Consider the following 18280-nt stretch of genomic DNA (forward strand, 5'->3'; position numbering starts at 1 on the left):
ATACTGGCGTCACTACGGTTTCGATGTTTTTTTCTTCTTCCCCGTTTTCGGTACAGAAGACAGTCAGCAAGCAACAGTGGTTTAGCTACAAGTATTGAACCTGTGACTGAAGTCAACATTATATAACATATTTGGTTTACATGTGTCTTGTGGAGGCATTTAAGTTAATATCCGGACCACATGGACAAGACTGAGTGTCAAATAGTTGGAGCTTGGTTTGGGTAGACAGATTCATAGCTACCCTGCTAACCAGAGTGGACGAAGGGAAGATAAGCTAAGGCATTTTCGAGTCAACCTGCCTGGTTAACGTTAACTACGTGTACGTGTTATCTGTCTACGGCAGTTAGCTAGCTAAGTTACTCGCCAGAATCATCGAAATACTAACTACAATCCGCAACATTACCAGGTATGTGTGTGATCCTCTTCGGGTAGCCTAGCTAGCTACTAGCAAAAATGTTCTATTGACTATTAGCTCATTAATAACGTCAATGATTGGCTGTTAGGAAGTACTTCTCTTTCGTTTAGGGGTGTGGCGTAAACATATTTGATATTATGCATCTCAATCACTTCGCGTGAAGAAGGGGGACGGAGTTCCCACAAGTCGTTTGGCGATCCGTTACTTTACTCAGAGCAACGATTACATCCGTGACACAACGACGTGTTTGCTGTACCTTTGCCGACCACTGTTTACATTTAAGACATCATAGGCTGGCAAAGATGGCCCTACGATTTATTTTATTTAACGTTAATATATAATCGTTAAGAATAATTTCTGGTAAGCACCCCCGACTAGAAAGATTAATCAGGCGGTATATACCAATTAATTGTGTATTACAGCCTGATTAATCAGACTACTTGACAGGCGTTGATAAATCTCCAGTTACCACCGTAAACTAACGTTGTAGTTAAATGTATCAGGATGTCTATAACCAGGCCTTTTGGATAGTCTCTAAAACAAACCCTAGCTGATGTGTAACGTTATGGGGTCCCCTAGAATCGAAATTGCTTTTATAGATGTGTTGACTGACTAGTCATGAAAAAGATGTGTGCGCTTCCATGGGGTAGAACTTTACCTGTTCTGATTCTGGATGACCAGATTGCTTGCAAGAAAGACAAGTGAGTGCTAGGGGAGGTGCTGTGGGATTATTTAAAATACTCCCCTAGGAGAGAAAGTCAGTTTTGTCAGTGTGGAGAGCCTCCTTGACGCAGAGAATGTAATTTTTTATATTTTACCTTTATTTTACTAGGCAAGTCAGTTAAGAACACATTCTTATTTTCAATGACGGCCTAGGAACAGTGGGTTCGCTGCCTGTTCAGGGGCAGAACGACAGATTTGTACCTTGTCATCTCGGGGATTCGAACTTGCAACCTTGCAACGCTCTAACCACTAGGCTACCCTGCCGCCCCGGCAGAGCAGTTTCGGTTGAGTCAACAGTCTTGAAGCCTGACTGGTTAGGGTCAAGAAGATTGTTCTGAGCGAGATAGCAAGAGAGGTTTGTCAGAGACGGCATGTGTTTTTGGAAATAAAATAAAGATGTGATACCGGTCTGTAGTTTTTGACATCAGAGGGGTGGAGTGTTGGCTTCTTGAGGAGTGCCTCGGGCTATTTTGAAGTAAGAGGCCGTTGGTCAGCGATGGGGAATGGGAGAACGTCTCCAGACATGGTCTGGAGGAGTGGATGAGGTCAAGCTGGGGGTCAAGCTGGCAGGTTGTCGGGCGTCACTAGTCGCAGGAGAAGATGGAAAATAGTTTTCTAGGGTTCGAGGCAAAAGCTTGGCATTTATAGTGATAGAAAGTGGCTTTAGCAGCAGTTACAGAGGAAGAGAAGTTTTTTCCATTTTCTCTCATCTCCTTGCAGCTCTGTTCTGTAAGCTTGCAATGAGTCAATCAGCCACGGAGCAGGAGTGGTGGGGACAGTGCAAGTCATAGGATGAGGATAGTAGGGTCGAAAAGGTGGAATCGGGGAACAGGGGGAGAAGGATTTAGCAGAAGAGAGAGATGGTAGGATAGAAGAGGAGAGTGGGAGCAAAGATTGTGGTGGCGCATGACAACCTGAGTGGCTAGGGTTGAGGAAGCAGATAGAAAAGGAAACAATTTAGTGATCTGAGACCTGAAGGGGGGTTGCCGTGACGTTAGTAGCCGAACAGAATCTAGTAGAGATGAGGTTAAGCGTATTGCCTGCTTTGAGTGGGAAGGGACTGGGGATGGGTGAGGTCAAGAGGCAAGGAGGAGAAATAAAAAGATGAAAAGAAATGAGTCGAAGGCAGACATCAGGAGGTTGAAGTCGCCCAGTACGAAGAGCAGTAAAGCCATTGTCAGGAAATGAGCTCAAGCTCGTTAAGGAACTCTCTCTAAGGGCACATGGTGGGTGTTAGATGACAACAATGTTAAGCTTGAGTGGAGAAAATAGAAAATCTCAGCTTAGGAGGAATGGGCAGCCCTGTGCCACCACCGCAATGACCAGATGCGCTCGGACTATGAGAGAGAACTAGCCAGATGAAGCGAGAGCAGCTGGAGTAGCAGTATTCTCTAGGGTGTTCCATGTCTCCATCAGGACCAAAAGGTCTAGCATAGGCTAAGATGAACTCTGCGTTCTTGACCACAGATAGGCAGTTCCAAACGCTGTCGGAGACCAGGAATTCCACATGGGTTTTGCGAGCAGGGTACACTAAATTAGAAGGGTTTCAGCCAAGGGGTGGGGAGCATCTGTAAAGCCTACAGGGAGAGGAGCAAACTGGGATAGAAAACACACATAGTTGCCAAAGCTACAATGGAGCAAAATGGGATCTGAAAGTAACTAGGTAAGATATTCAAGTGAGAGAGTGGTGTGGAGCCTTCCTCTCTTCCTCATATAACTCAGCAGAGCTGTCTTCGTTTCGGCGACGTTCTTAGTTTTGACGACGAGACAGCCTCTGTTACTGATTACCTAAACCACAACAGTCACAAATTGCCCTGCCCCTTTAATTGGAGGTCAACCAATACCGATTATTGGAGGCCCAAAAAAAGTCAATACCAATTAATCAGCCTAATTTTTTTTATTTTATTTATTTGTAATAATGACAATTACAACAATATTGAATGAACACTTATTTTAAATTAATATAATACATCAATAAAAATCAATTTAGCCTCAAATAAATAATGAACCATGTTCAATTTGGTTTAAATAATGCAAAAACAAAGTGTTGGAGAAGAAAGTAAAAGTGCAATATGTGCCATGTAAAAAAAGCTAACGTCTAAGTTCCTTGCTCAGAACATGAGAACATATGAAAGCTGGTGGTTCCTTTTAACATGAGACTTCAATATTCCAAGGTAAGAGGTTTTAGATTGTAGTTAATATAGTATTTATAGGACTAGTTCTCTCTCTACCATTTTGTATTTCATATACCTTTGACCATTGGATGTTCTTATAGGCACTTTAGTATTGCCAGTGTAACAGTATAGCTTCCGTCCTTCTCCTCGCCCCTACCTGGGCTCAAACCAGGAACACATCGAAAACAGCCACCCTCGAAGCATTGTTATCCATCGCTCCACAAAATCCACGGCCCTTGCAGAGCAAGGGGAACAACTACTCCAAGTCTCAGAGCGAGTGATGCTTGAAACGCTATTAGTGCGCACCCCGCTAACTAGCTAGCAATTTCACATCAGTAACACCAGCCTAATCTCGGGAGTTGATAGGCTTGAAGTCATAAACAGCTCAATGCTTGAAGAGCTGCTGGCAAAACGCACGAAAGGGCTGTTTGAATGAATGCTTACGAGCCTGCTGCTGCCTACTACCGCTCAGTCAGACTGCTCTATCAAATATCAAACCATAGACTTAATTATAACATAATAAAAGACAGAAATATCAGCCTTTGGTCATTAATATGGTTGAATCTGGAAACTATAATTTCGATAACAAAACGTTTACTATTTCAGTGAAATACGGAACCGTTCCTTATTTTATCTAACGGGTGGCATCTCTAAGTCTAAATATTGCTGTTACATTGTACAACCTTCAATGTTATGTCATAATTACGTAACATTTTGGCAAATTAGTTTGCAACAAGTCAGGTGGCCCAAACTGTTGCATATACCCTAACTCTGCGTGCAATGAACGCAAGAGAAGTGACACAATTTCACCTGGTTAATATTGCCTGCTATCCTGGATTTCTTTTGGCTAAATATGCAGGTTTAAAAATATATACTTCTGTGTATTGATTTTAAGAAAGGCATTGGTGTTTATGGTTAGGTACAGTCGTTCAACGATTGTGCTTTTTTGCAAATGCACTTTTGTTAAAACATCCCCCGTTTGGTGAAGTTGACTGTCTTTGTTTTGGAAGAAATAGTCTTCATACAGTTCGTAACGAGCCAGGCGGCCCAAACTGCTACATATACCCTGACTCTGTTGCAAGAGAACACCTAGTTAAAATAAATTCATGTTAGCCGGCAATATTAACTAAATATGCAGGTTTAAAAATATATACTTGTGTATTGATTTTAAGAAAGGCATTGATGTTTATGGTTAGGTACACATTGGAGCAACGACAGTCCTTTTTCGCGAATGCGCACCACAACGATTATATGCAACGCAGGACACGCTAGATAAACTAGTAATATCATCAACCATGTGTAGTTAACTAGTGATTTTATGATTGATTGATTGTTTTTTATATGATAAGTTTAATGCCAGCTAGCAACTTACCTTGGCTTCTTACTGCATTCGCGTAACAGGCAGACTCCTCTTGGAGTGCAATGAGAGGCAGGTCGTTAGAGCGTTGGACTAGTAAGTGAGCAACTGTAAGGTTGTAAGTGTAACTGTAAGTAAGCAACTGTAAGGTTGCAAGATTGAATCCCTGAGCTGACAAGGTAAAAATCTGTCGTTCTGCCCCTGAACAAGGCAGTTAACACACCGTTCCTAGGCCGCCATTGAAAATAAGAATGTGTTCTTAATTAACTGACTTGACTAGTTAAATAAAGGTGTTAAAAAAACACACACACAAAACGGCCAAATCGGTGTCCAAAAATACAGATTTCCGATTGTTATGGAAACTTGAAATCGGCCCTAATTAATCGGCCATTCCGATTAATCGGTCGACCTATACCCTTAATCCTATTTGATGTGTCAACGATCAACAGAACGTTCTGTGCATTAGTTCACATACCAAGTAGGCTACTGGGAAGACAGGCAGCACTTCAAGTAGATGGCCCTAGCTAGCAAAAATATAGTACTAGACAACAACAGATGAAGACAACAGATGAAGTCAAAAAATGATACTTATCACTCCTGGTGAAAGCAGAAGTCCTCTAGCTATAGAATGAAGCATTATATAGCAATGGACCTGAATTTAGGATTGACACTTTGAGGCAGACAGAATAAATGCTTATCAGTGCTATAGCTGTGGAATGATCTCGGGGCCAAGGGAGGCCATGCATGCAGAAGGGAATCGATAGAGTATGTAAAAACCAGCTCTGTGTTAAGGGCAGGCTTAAGAGGAGTTCATGTGCATTTCCCACTTGTCCATATGTCTAACAGGGTGGGCAGAGAACCTTCGAGAATCGCTGCACCCCAGCCTTTTTTTAAATTTTATTTTTATTTCACCTTAATTTAACCAGGTAGGCTTGTTGAGAACAAGTTCTCATTTGCAACTGCGACCTGGCCAAGATAAAGCATAGCAGTGTGAACAGACAACAGAGTTACACATGGAGTAAACAATTAACAAGTCAATAACACAGTAGAAAAAAAGAGAGTCTATAGACATTGTGTGCAAAAGGCATGAGGAGGTAGGCGAATAATTACAATTTTGCAGATTAACACGAGTTATAAATGATCAGATGGTCATGTACAGGTAGAGATATTGGTGTGCAAAAGAGCAGAAAAGTAAATTAAATAAAAACAGTATGGGGATGAGCCTAGTAACCTAAACACAGTAAAGCTATTTTCTAGCTTTTTCTCGTGCTCGAGTCCCGAAGCACTAACACATTTTTAGCCTCAACGTGTTTAGATAAGACTATATCTGATAAGGAGTTTCTGTTTAAGCTGAGGTGAAGTCTGGTTATAGGCTTTAACATATGTGGCTCAGTCTGTTGGTCTGTTTGTGGGAGGCATGCATCAGTGGTCGAGACTGCCGTGAGTCGCAGCTGTGTGTCGGTGTGTGTCTGAGCATATTTTTCAAAATGGCTGTCAATAACTGCGGGGGCTGGAAATGAGACAATTAACCTAACCACACGTACAGACCGCACACACATACCTTAAACCCTCTTTCATTTGTCCTCAGTCTTGGTGAGATAAAGCTAATGTAGGCTATTGAATTTGCCATGTCAATAATACCCTATTAGTAATGGTGAATGGTAATGTCTCCTCTCATTCCCCCTTCCCCCAGCAGTGTTTGAGGATGAACCACCTGTCCCTGAGTGAGCTGTGCTGTCTGTTCTGCTGCCCTCCATGCCCCAGCAAGATCACCTCCAAGCTGGCCTTCCTGCCCCCGGAGCCCACCTATACCCTCATGTGTGATGAGAGCGGGAGCCGCTGGACCCTGCACCTGTCTGAGCGCGCAGACTGGCAATACTCAGCGCGTGAGAAGGATGCCATCGAGTGCTTCATGACGCGCACTTCACGCGGCAACCGCATCGCGTGCATGTTTGTGCGCTGCTCACCCAACGCCCGCTTCACACTCCTCTTCTCACACGGCAACGCGGTGGACCTGGGCCAGATGAGCAGCTTCTACATCGGCCTGGGCTCACGCATCAACTGCAACGTCTTCTCCTACGACTACTCGGGCTACGGGGCCAGCTCGGGGAAACCCTCCGAGAAGAACCTGTACGCTGATGTGGACGCCGCCTGGCATGCACTCAGGACACGGTGAGTAAGGGGACGAGGGACGAGGACAGATGTGATAGTGGAGGAGTGAGATTGCAAGTAAGTGGCTGTTTTTGACGTTGATGTGTCCTACCAAGAGTTGCTGACAATTGTTCCACCTAAAGCTCGCACCGTGGCTTAAACATCCTTAGTTGGAAAGCGAAGTGGAGAAAGCATTTCTTTGTCGTTACATTAAAGGATGTTTGAAAATGTGTAGGCTAGGGGCTTTCTCCTCAACCTTCTACCCGGCCGCCCCCAAGGCAATGGTTTTCTGTTCATCAGATCCTCTCCCCATCCCTCTGGCCATCCCATCCATCCATCTATCAGTGAATCGATCCCCACATAACCTCTAGTCTCCAACACTCCTCTCTCTCCCTCAGATCTCGCTTCTCTCCTCCATTTGTCCTCTATGACTTCCCCCTCTCCCGTTTTATTTTCTCTTGCAAGCTTTTACTGGCAGCTCTGCTCTAGTTCCCAGGTGGGGTCCCGGACAGACAGACAGACAGACAGACAGACAGGGTGCGCTTCCCTCTATAGATTCTACCCTTCCTCTCTGTCCTGTCCTTCATTCTTAGCTGAGTCTTTTATGTGTGTCCGAGCGTATGTGAGATGTTTAGGCTACGTATTGTTTATGCACAGTTTTGGGGGGAATAAATGTGAATCCAGACTTATTTTCTGCATCATGAAAACAAATCAAAGGGACAAACAAATGAGTCAGAGAAAGGATGGAACATTCAAATACACAAACCGGAAGAGGATAACTAACACAGAGGTCACTCGGGCCCAAATTGCCACTGTGATGACATTGACGAGAATAAGTGTTTCTCCATATAGTAGGCCCCCTTGCCCCCATGGGACAGGTCTGAGAGTAAAGTTAAACAGGAAACCATTTCCATACAGGGACGAGCCGACATACAGACAGACATACTGTAGCTGGGGCTGAGAAACATGTATGCCTGCTACCATCTGTGTGGTTCTCCTGCAAATCTCATATCCATTTGACTGTAGCCATTCACTTCTATTGCTGATCTCCCTCCTACACATATTACCTGTGTGTGTGTGTGTTGTGCCATTTTCCTCATCTTAGCCTACTTGTTCCTTCTGCACACACACATACAAAAAATAACCACAGTCCTGTGGAAACACGCACACTGTCACCCGTGACTGTTTCAGAAAATCAGATTTAAAATGGAATTCCGTCAAAAGCACAACAGAATCAGGCTTGATCGAATTATCCCACGATAGAGGATGCATGTTGTGGGATGGGGGTGGGGTTAGAGAGAGATGGGGGTGGGGTTAGAGAGAGATGGGGGTGGGGTTAGAGAGGGGTGGGGTGGAGGTGGGGTTAGAGAGATGGAATAGTTGGAGAAAAAACATTAACATCTTCAGATGATTTCATTGGATTATAAATTCCACAATCCATTTTATTGCTATGGTAGACAATGGTTTTTGTTTCTTGGACACACTGACCTGATTTCTCTCCTCCTCTCTTCATCCCTTTGTCCTCTATGACCTCCCCCTGTTCCCTGTTTTGGAAATCTGATTCATATGCTACACACTGATTTCTGTTTGAAGCAGCTACTGTCTCTGTTACCAATGAATGGATATCGGGCGACAATTCCATTGACTGATTTTCAACACAGGGTGAAAGAGGTCATCGCAAACTTCTCTGGACACCATTCTCATGATGTGTCATTGTCACAATGTAAGAAATCAACATTTGAAGCATATTTCTTGGACAATTGTTTTTTTGGATGACAATGTATGAGAACTGTGTGAAAACTTGTGACTTTAATTTCCCTGCTGTAAAACAGTATATTGGCAGATATAGTGCCTTGCGAAAGTATTCGGCCCCCTTGAACTTTGCGACCTTTTGCCACATTTCAGGCTTCAAACATAAAGATATAAAACTGTATTTTTTTGTGTAGAATCAACAACAAGTGGGACACAATCATGAAGTGGAACGACATTTATTGGATATTTCAAACTTTTTTAACAATTCAAAAACTGAAAAATTGGGCGTGCAAAATTATTCAGCCCCCTTAAGTTAATACTTTGCTGCAATTACAGCTATAAGTCGCTTGGGGTATGTCTCTATCAGTTTTGCACATCGAGAGACTGACATTTTTTTCCCATTCCTCCTTGCAAAACAGCTTGAGCTCAGTGAGGTTGGATGGAGAGCATTTGTGAACAGCAGTTTTCAGTTCTTTCCACATATTCTCGATTGGATTCAGGTCTGGACTTTGACTTGGCCATTCTAACACCTGGATATGTTTATTTTTGAACCTTTCCATTGTAGATGTTGCTTTATGGTTTGGATCATTGTCTTGTTGGAAGACAAATCTCCGTCCCAGTCTCAGGTCTTTTGCAGACTCCATCAGGTTTTCTTCCAGAATGGTCCTGTATTTGGCTCCATCCATCTTCCCATCAATTTTAACCATCTTCCCTGTCCCTGCTGAAGAAAAGCAGGCCCAAACTATGATACTGCCACCACCATGTTTGACAGTGGATATGGTGTGTTCAGGGTGATGAGCTGTGTTGCTTTTACGCCAAACATAACGTTTTGCATTGTTGCCAAAAAGTTCAATTTTGGTTTCATCTGACCAGAGCACCTTCTTCCACATGTTTGGTGTGTCTCCCAGGTGGCTTGTGGCAAACTTTAAACAACACTTTTTATGGATATCTTTAAGAAATGGCTTTCTTCTTGCCACTCTTCCATAAAGGCCAGATTTGTGCAATATACGACTGATTGTTGTCCTATGGACAGAGTCTCCCACCTCAGCTGTAGATCTCTGCAGTTCATCCAGAGTGATCATGGGCCTCTTTGCTGCATCTCTGATCAGTCTTCTCCTTGTATGAGCTGAAGGTTTAGAGGGACGGCCAAGTCTTGGTAGATTTGCAGTGGTCTGATACTCCTTCCATTTCAATATTATCGCTTGCACAGTGCTCCTTGGGATGTTTAAAGCTTGGGAAATCTTTTTGTATCCAAATCCGGCTTTAAACTTCTTCACAACAGTATCTAGGACCTGCCTGGTGTGTTCCTTGTTCTTCATGATGCGCTCTGCGCTTTTAACGGACCTCTGAGACTATCACAGTGCAGGTGCATTTATACGGAGACTTGATTACACACAGGTGGATTGTATTTATCATCATTAGTCATTTAGGTCAACATTGGATCATTCAGAGATCCTCACTGAACTTCTGGAGAGAGTTTGTTGCACTGAAAGTAAAGGGGCTGAATAATTTTGCACGCCCAATTTTTCAGTTTTTGATTTGTTAAAAAAGTTTGAAATATCCAATAAATGTCGTTCCACTTCATGATTGTGTCCCACTTGTTGTTGATTCGTCACAAACAAATACAGTTTTATATCTTTATGTTTGAAGCCTGAAATGTGGCAAAAGGTTGCAAAGATCAAGGGGGCCGAATACTTTCGCAAGGCACTGTATATATATATATTTTTTTTAGAGTGGCGAAACCCATACATCGTTTCTGACACAGGTATTATAGACTTGACTCACCACATGACTGTGATTTACCTGTGGTTGACCCACAGGTCATAGTCTATATGAGATGTGTTTGGCTTGTGCTTAAAAAAAGCTGTGGGCCTACTGACTTTGAACGTGAATTATTTATCATATCTAAAAGCTCTCTCTCAATGTCTCCCCTTTAGCATCCTGCCGCTGTCTGTTTTATGTGAGTGTGTTTCTCTTGCAAGTTAAATGAGGGCTGGAGATGAGGCTGTGGCGGTCATGAAATGTTGTCAGTCGGTTATTGTCATGCAAAAGTCTGCCTCTATCATGGTAATTTACCCTTAATTATCATAAACATGTTTAGCATCTCCAGGCCTGCATGCTTGCAAGCCATTGATGCGCGCCTTTGGAACGTCTACATTTTAAAAAGTCTAATATACACAATCATAATAAACCTGTAATTTATTTTGGCCAGGTCTAAAGAAATCCGTATTTAATCAGCTCATACATAGGCCTATGCTGATGCGTAAGCTCTAATATGCATATGGTGTTTTGAATTAGTCATCACCTTAGAAAGCGCTGTTCATTTTAGTTGTTAGGCTTTGAAACAACATGTTTTTCACTCCGTTTCAACCTGTTGTTGAACTTGTTCCTCAAATTAAACCAATCACTTTGAGGTGTGTTTTAAAAGCAAGATACTGTTTTAATGATGTGTTTGTGAGTTTAGGTTGCATTTGCGTTGATGTCAGAGAGGAAAATGTGTTGTGTTTGCACGCGCAGGTGTTCCTATGTTCTGGTGCAGGGGGAGGTCCTGTCTTACCTGCGTGTTCAGGTGACTCAATCATGAGTCAGCAGGTGTGTCCCACACCGTCAGCAGACACACTTTATTGGTACATACAGTACTGTACAAAAGTTTTAGGCAGGTGTGAAAATGCCAAACAGGTGCTAATGGTAATCAATTCAATATGTAGGTTGAAATGCAATCATTAACTTAAACAGAGAAACAGGGGGAATAAAACTGGGTGAGCAACAGCCAAACTCTGCTAATCAGGTGAGGTTGCTGAAGACAGTGTATGACTTTTGACAGTAAACGATGGCAAGACTGAGCACAGCAACAAGACACAAGGTAGTTATACTGCATCAGTAAGGTCTCTCCCAGACAGACATGTCAAGGCAGACAGGGGTTTCCAGATGTGCTGTCCAAGCTCTTTTTGAAGAAGCACAAGAAACGGGCAACGTTGAGGACCATAGACACAGTGGTCGGCCAAGGAAACTCACTGCAGCAGATGAAAGACACATCGTGCTTACTCCCTTCGCAATCAAAAGATGTCCAGCAGTGCCATCAGCTCAGAATTGGCAGAAAACAGTGGGACCATTGTACACCCATCTACTTTCCGGAGAAGTCTGGTAAGAAGCGGCCTTTATGAAAGACCTGCGGCCAAAAAGCCATACCTTCGACATGGAAAGCGACTTAACTATGCATGAAAACACAGTAACTGGGTTGCAGAAAAATGGCAGCAGGTGCTTTGGACTGATGAGTCAAAATGTGAAAGTTTTGGCTGTAGCAGAAGGCAGTTTGTTCTCTGAAGGGCTGGAGAACGGTACAGGAATGAGGGTCTGCACCCAACAGTGAAGCATGGTGGAGGTTCCTTATAAGTTTGGGGCTGCATTTCTGAAAATGGAGTTGGAGATTTGGTGAGAATGATTGGTCTCTTCAATGCTGAGAAGTACAGGAAGATACTTATCCATCATACAATACCATCAAGGATGCATCTGATTGGCCCCATATTTATTCTGCACCGTGACAACGACCCCAAACATCATTGAGTCTGTCTGGGATTATATGAAGAGAGAGTAGCACCTGAGGCTGCCTAAATCCACAGGAGAACTGTGGTTAGTTCTCCAAGATGTTTGGGCCACCCTACCTGCCGAGTTCCTTCAAACTGTGTGCAAGTGTACCTAGAAGAATTGATGTTGTTTTGAAGGCATGGGGTGATCACACCAAATATTGTTTTGATGTATATTTTTCTGTTCAATCACTTTGCATTTTGTTAATTGATAAATAAACTATTAACATGTATATTTTTAGAAAGCATTCTTGCTTTACAGCATTTTTACACACACACACAGAGCACACTATTTGTGGAACTAAAAGGGTTGGGTTTTGTCAGTGGGAACCTGCTGTGAGGGATGTCCACTCAAATAGAATAGTGCTGTTCCATTTTCTTTTCACTTGGATGTGTTCCAGCAGTCAATCCTTCCAAGTCTAATATTGACTTGTAGCCTAGTAACAGATGTCCAATGAGGTTTCAGACAGATACTCACTGCAGCCTCTGCCCCAGGAAGTGAAAACCACAAACTTCCTGATCAATCATATTATTGATTGGAGACAAAATGAAGGTCCCTTCAGCAAACGCACACACACACACACACACACACACACACACACACACACACACACACACAGTAGTGCCCATGGCAACCAACACAGTAAGTAGTTTGTAATGTAATTTGGTATGGTATGGTTCGTATTGAGTGTAACTCGATTTTCAGTTCCGATTGACATGACTGAGGGCAGGAGAGAGAGCAGTGATTAACGTGCTATTAACGTATGTAGCAGCAGGTCCTCTTCAGTTGAAAATATGACCCAGTATAGAACACGAGACACAATTATCTTCTAGCCAAGCTGCTTCCCCCTTGTCAGTGGTTCTGTTCTCCCTTATTTCTTCCCTTTCATTTGCTCTCTCCCTCGCTCTCTCTGCGTTATAGATTGGATTGGTCTCAGGGAATAAATTGATGATTGGGTAGTGGAGAGCTTATATAACCATGGAGTGTGCTCAGTGCGGTAAAGTGAGTTCATGCTGAAATTGACCCTAAGTTTGCCTGGAAACACACACAGTCACTTACATTCACTTGATCCACTAGTGTTACAGTCCCTGGCTGTACTTTATATCATATGTTTTACATGAACTGTTATAAATATTACACACTGTGTTTTGACATGTTAGGTTTTGGCCAGCCTGCTATAGCCCGGCTCGCCTGTTTGAGGTAATACTGCTGCTCAGAACAGTTGCCGGCAAAGAAGAGGCTGAATTTAAAATTCCTCACCCACATTTGAGGACTCTAGTTCTTAATATAGTCTAGTTCCTATGGGCCCTGTGCGCCTACTTAGTCCACTCTGTCATCAGAAGGTTTTGACCTCTTGGGACCTCCTGTGAGCCTCCACGCATCATGTCTGTGCTGTCGCTCTCCAACCAGTTGGATGACCTACCCTTGTGTCAGTGTTGTACAGGCTAGGCTAGGTAGAACTGGTGATGTTTGTGTGATCAGTCCTGCAGCGGTTTATAGCCGGGAAAGTCAGCTGACTGGCTGTGTTGGTCACATTCTCCATAATCGGCTGTGGAATGCCTTTCTCCCTCTCCTCTCTTTTTCTATCTGTATCTCCTGCTTGTCCCACCACACCCCTCGTTGACACGTCACTGCTCCCACACCGACTGATCCGAGACTTAAGCTCCCTTCTGACTACTGGACTTCGGACTACTGAACTTCTGACCTGAGTGGGGTGACGGAATCTTGTTAATAGCGACTGACTGACAAACTGTCATCATCCTTCTCTTGGTCTACATCATCATCATAATAATCGACTTCCTACCTTGTCATCGTCCTTACTCATAGTATCAGGAAATTGATGCTGTGTAGCTGATGATAATGTTCTGTGTCTCTGCCCCCAGGTATGGTATTAGGCCAGAGACTGTGATCGTGTATGGTCAGAGTATCGGTACGGTCCCTTCCGTGGACCTGGCGGCACGCTACGAGAGCGCCGCGGTCGTCCTGCACTCCCCACTCACCTCTGGCATGAGAGTGGCCTTCCCAGACACCAAGAAAACCTACTGCTTTGACGCCTTCCCCAAGTGAGTGACACACACACACAGATCATAAAGCATTCATGTTTGAGTCACTCTTAACTCAAATGCTCCATCTGGTGGTCCTTGGTTGCTGCCAGGTTATGGAGAATCGTGTGACTGTCATGGAATTTTGATTGGCGCTTATTGGTCAGCCAAATGACCATAGTCACCATTATAACCGTTCAAATAACCTTTGGCAAAATGCGTATTTAAAAAAGAAAGACATTTTCTCATCTCCTCCACTCTTGACTGCATGTGCTGCCATAGAAATAGGATGAATAGAACAGGTGTCCCTGTTCAAGTCAATGATGACATAATGGGTGGACTGGTGGCCATTTCGAGTGTACCCATAGAGCAAAGCAGGAAATAAAAGCAGGAAGTATACTCATCAATATGTGCTGTGATTAGTTGATTCAACTCAATTGGCATTGCACAAAATACATTCCATTGCATGACCCACATCAGATAACCTCTACGGGATCGGTGGGCAGTTTTGATTTTTTTGATTTTTTGAACAGAAATGCAATGGTTTATTGAATCAGACTAAATGTTTGCACACACTTATGCCATCTAGTGACCAAAATCAAAATTGCGCCTAACCTGGAATAGTACATTATGGCCTTTCTCTTGCATTTCAAAGATGATGTATTCTATTTTACCAGATCTAATGTGTTATATTCTCCTACATTAATTTCACATATCCCCAAACTTCAAAGTGGTTCCTTTCAATTGGTATCAAGAATATGCTTATCCTTGCCAGGGCCTGAGCTACAGGCAGTTAGATTTCGGTATGTCATTTTATGCTAAAATTGGGGGGGGGGAAGGGGTCGGATTCTCAAGAGGTATTAAAATAATTTGAATGAACATTCTACCTTACCATGGAAATTATTGCATCACAATACTAGGCAGCCATTAATTGTATTTTTTTTAGATGGTTATTTTATTTTCATAACCGTTGGCAATACGATAATTGTGCCAGCCGTAGAGAATCGCACTGTTGACAAGTCTAAAAGGGTAAACTGCCTGCCGTTGAAATTACCACATTGAGTTATTTTAAATCCTATTCCTGTCATCTGTTTATCATTGCTCGGAAATTATACTTGCCTAACAGTTTCCTTCCTCTTTCCTCTGTTCTTTCCCTCGTGTGTGTGTGTGGTGCGTCTGCCCATCTAAACTCTCCTCCCAAAGTATTGACAAGATCTCCAAGGTGACTTCTCCAGTGCTGGTAATTCACGGGACAGAGGATGAGGTGATCGACTTTTCCCACGGCCTGGCGCTGTACGAACGCTGCCAGAGGCCCGTGGAGCCCCTGTGGGTGGAGGGCGCCGGCCACAATGATGTGGAGCTCTACGGACAGTACCTGGAGCGCTTGAAACAGTTTGTGGCCCATGAGCTCGTCAACTTGTCAACTTGACTTCACCCCTCAATCACACACCTGCTGCAACTGTGAACTTCTGAAATACCCACCCTTTTGTTTTTTATTTTGTTTTATCTTATAATTTGGAATTGCACTGTGTGTATGTGTGTGTGTGTGTGTGTGTTGGGGGAGTCGGACGGACGATGGACAGATATGTGCTCAAGAGGATTGTGTGTTTTGTGCATAGAAGAGCAGTGGATTTTGTGTGTGTGTGTGTCACACATTTTCTGCCTTTCAGAAGAATGCGGTCCTGGTCCATTGTAAGGATTTTTGAGCATATCTGAGAGGTTTGTGTGGAACAGCCATGCTGGATGGAAGACTGGACCGCAACTCAGCCCAGTCCATCTTGACTAAGGAGCCAAGTCTGATTCAATGTAGTCAATGTGGATATTTTGTTATTGTGTATTTGTTTCTATTTTAAGTATATACATTTTGCATGTATCACGTGACTGAGAACTGTACGAGACAAGTCTGACATTTACGATGGCAGTGCCAGTGTTGCCAAAAGTTCAGCATATTGAAGAAAATGGCATGCAACTATATTGTATGTACAACACCCTAGAAATATCTCCAAAGTTGTATAAGCTGTACAAAGTTTTTTTGTTATTGTTATTACTATGTTGTTTTTCATGTATTCTTTCAGTAAGCTACTACGACTCCATCGTAGTATGAAGAACAATGTTTTTTCAGACCAGTGACATGCTGGATAGTTCCAGTTAAAGATATATAATGTACATGTAACATTAATAATAAAGCTTATTTACCAATTCAGAGGACTAGTATTTCTAGATATTTCTTTTGTATACAAACTGCCTGTACACCTGGTAGCTCTTAAACAAGCTAAGTCATAAAGAGTCGTGCCACTGATGCCGTAAGAAAGCATTGAAAAACAGTATAAGTCACTAATGATTGATTGGGAAGTGTTTTGATGACAGTTTTACCGAGGACAAAACTAAACCATTTCTTCTTTTTGCACACTTTTTGGTTTTGTCTTAACTCATATGATAGCCTGGTATTTTGGAGCCTTCGTTTTCTTTGAGAAACACTTAATGCTGAACAATGTGAAACATTTACCAGTCACATACTTTATTATATTAGTAGGGCACTGACTAAGCCTATAGAGGCAGATGTTAAGTGCTACTGCATGCTATAATAGGCTATAGTTTTCTTACTTTTAGCTGGGTAAATGCTGTCTAGCTTAAGCCCATGGGTGCTACTGAAAACCTCCAGGTCTGATGAACTGAAATATTTTGATTGGGTGTTGTTACTAGAGTAATGAAATATTGTTAGGATTGGTTGTTAGTACTAATACTTCCATCCATTTTGACTTTATAGATAATGTTTGTACTGGACATTGTATTTCTTTCACTAGCCTCTGTAATATGTAAATGTAAGTTCTTAGTACTTTAAGTGTTCATATGAGAATTAGGCATCCATCTGTGGTGAGACCATTCTGAATTATTCCGATGACTGTTGAACTCAATCTGGTCACCTAGACCAATGTCATTTATTATTTTCTAAGAAGGTTCATTACTGAAGGAAATTATATAATATGTTCTTGATAATAGTTATAATAAAATGGATATAGACAAAAACAAAACAAAAAATATGCCTGCTCTTTTTTGCTGGTGAACTGAATGGGTAGATGGCAGGTTTCAAGTTTATTGTTCCAGGGGACACTTTGTTTTTCAGCATAGGAGCATAAATAACAACATTGAACATATAGAATCCACATGGAACACAATGAGACACAGTTGTAGGTAATATAATGGGCTATTCCATCAAGTCATCTGCCTGACAGCCAATTATATACAGTAGACTTCTAGTGATCGACATTAGCAGCAGTACACAAGTATAACAATCAAAAGTTGCCTAATAAGTGAAGTGCTCCGTGCATTTTTAGATCTTCTCGTGAACAATGTGTCAATGTACTGACAGAAAGAAAAAACATCATCATCCTCCTCATCCCTCGCCTGCCTACCTCTCCTCTGTCTTCAAAAGGGCAATGGTCATAGGGGTAAAGGAGTGCTTGGTCCTGTTAGTCTTAACAGTGGGGAATCTAAACCAGGAGCCAGACCTAGAACTCATGGTGTAGGGGGGTAGGCATAGTCAGACAGGATGAATTCTGCCTTCCTGTTGTCTATTGTACAGATCAGACACACTACTCTGCTGGACTCCTGTGATCTTACTGCCCACTTTCACTATTTCTAGCTAGCTAGCTATTTTTTACTTTTACACCAAGGTTGCCATACCAGCAAATAAAATAAAATGTTAAGACAGACTCTATGTACGTCTTACAAAAGACTCATGAAGGTCCTTTCTACCTGGAACTTTGCCAGTTGTCTGAGACAAAAACATGTCAGTGTTAGACTCAAAGTTATTATCAATAATTTGTGCCAAAATACCCTTGATGATAGTGTTCTGAGGGGTAGGGGGTTGACACCTGAAATCAATGCACATATATTTGTTTTTTTGTCACATTCAGTTGTAAGAATACACTGTCACACCAATGTACAAAATCATTAACAACAGGGCCATGTGCAGTTTCCTTATCATGAAGAAGACTGACTATTACAGAGTGGTCCGCAAACTTCAGGATGTATCTGTTCTCGTTCTGGCTACGACAATCATCAGTGTACAGGATATATT

The 18280-nt window shown here is 42.5% G+C and overlaps 1 protein-coding gene across 2 annotated transcripts; it reads left to right on the forward strand.

Annotated features, from left to right (window-relative positions):
* Nucleotides 1-33: 33 nt before the first annotated feature.
* On the forward strand, nt 34-16404 carry LOC135531300 (alpha/beta hydrolase domain-containing protein 17B). 2 transcript variants are annotated; one of them, XM_064959428.1, is made up of 4 exons: nt 34-406; nt 6363-6841; nt 14041-14220; nt 15403-16404. In XM_064959428.1, exons 2-4 carry the CDS (start codon nt 6375-6377, stop codon nt 15626-15628), a joined length of 873 nt encoding a protein of 290 aa, XP_064815500.1. In that variant the 5' UTR covers nt 34-406; nt 6363-6374; the 3' UTR covers nt 15629-16404. The 2 variants fall into 2 exon arrangements, with proteins under 2 accessions (XP_064815500.1, XP_064815537.1); XM_064959465.1 differs by having other exon boundaries at nt 6366-6841.
* Nucleotides 16405-18280: the final 1876 nt, after the last annotated feature.

This window comes from Oncorhynchus masou, chromosome 1, assembly GCF_036934945.1.
Source record: "Oncorhynchus masou masou isolate Uvic2021 chromosome 1, UVic_Omas_1.1, whole genome shotgun sequence".
NCBI classification, from domain to species: domain Eukaryota; kingdom Metazoa; phylum Chordata; class Actinopteri; order Salmoniformes; family Salmonidae; genus Oncorhynchus; species Oncorhynchus masou.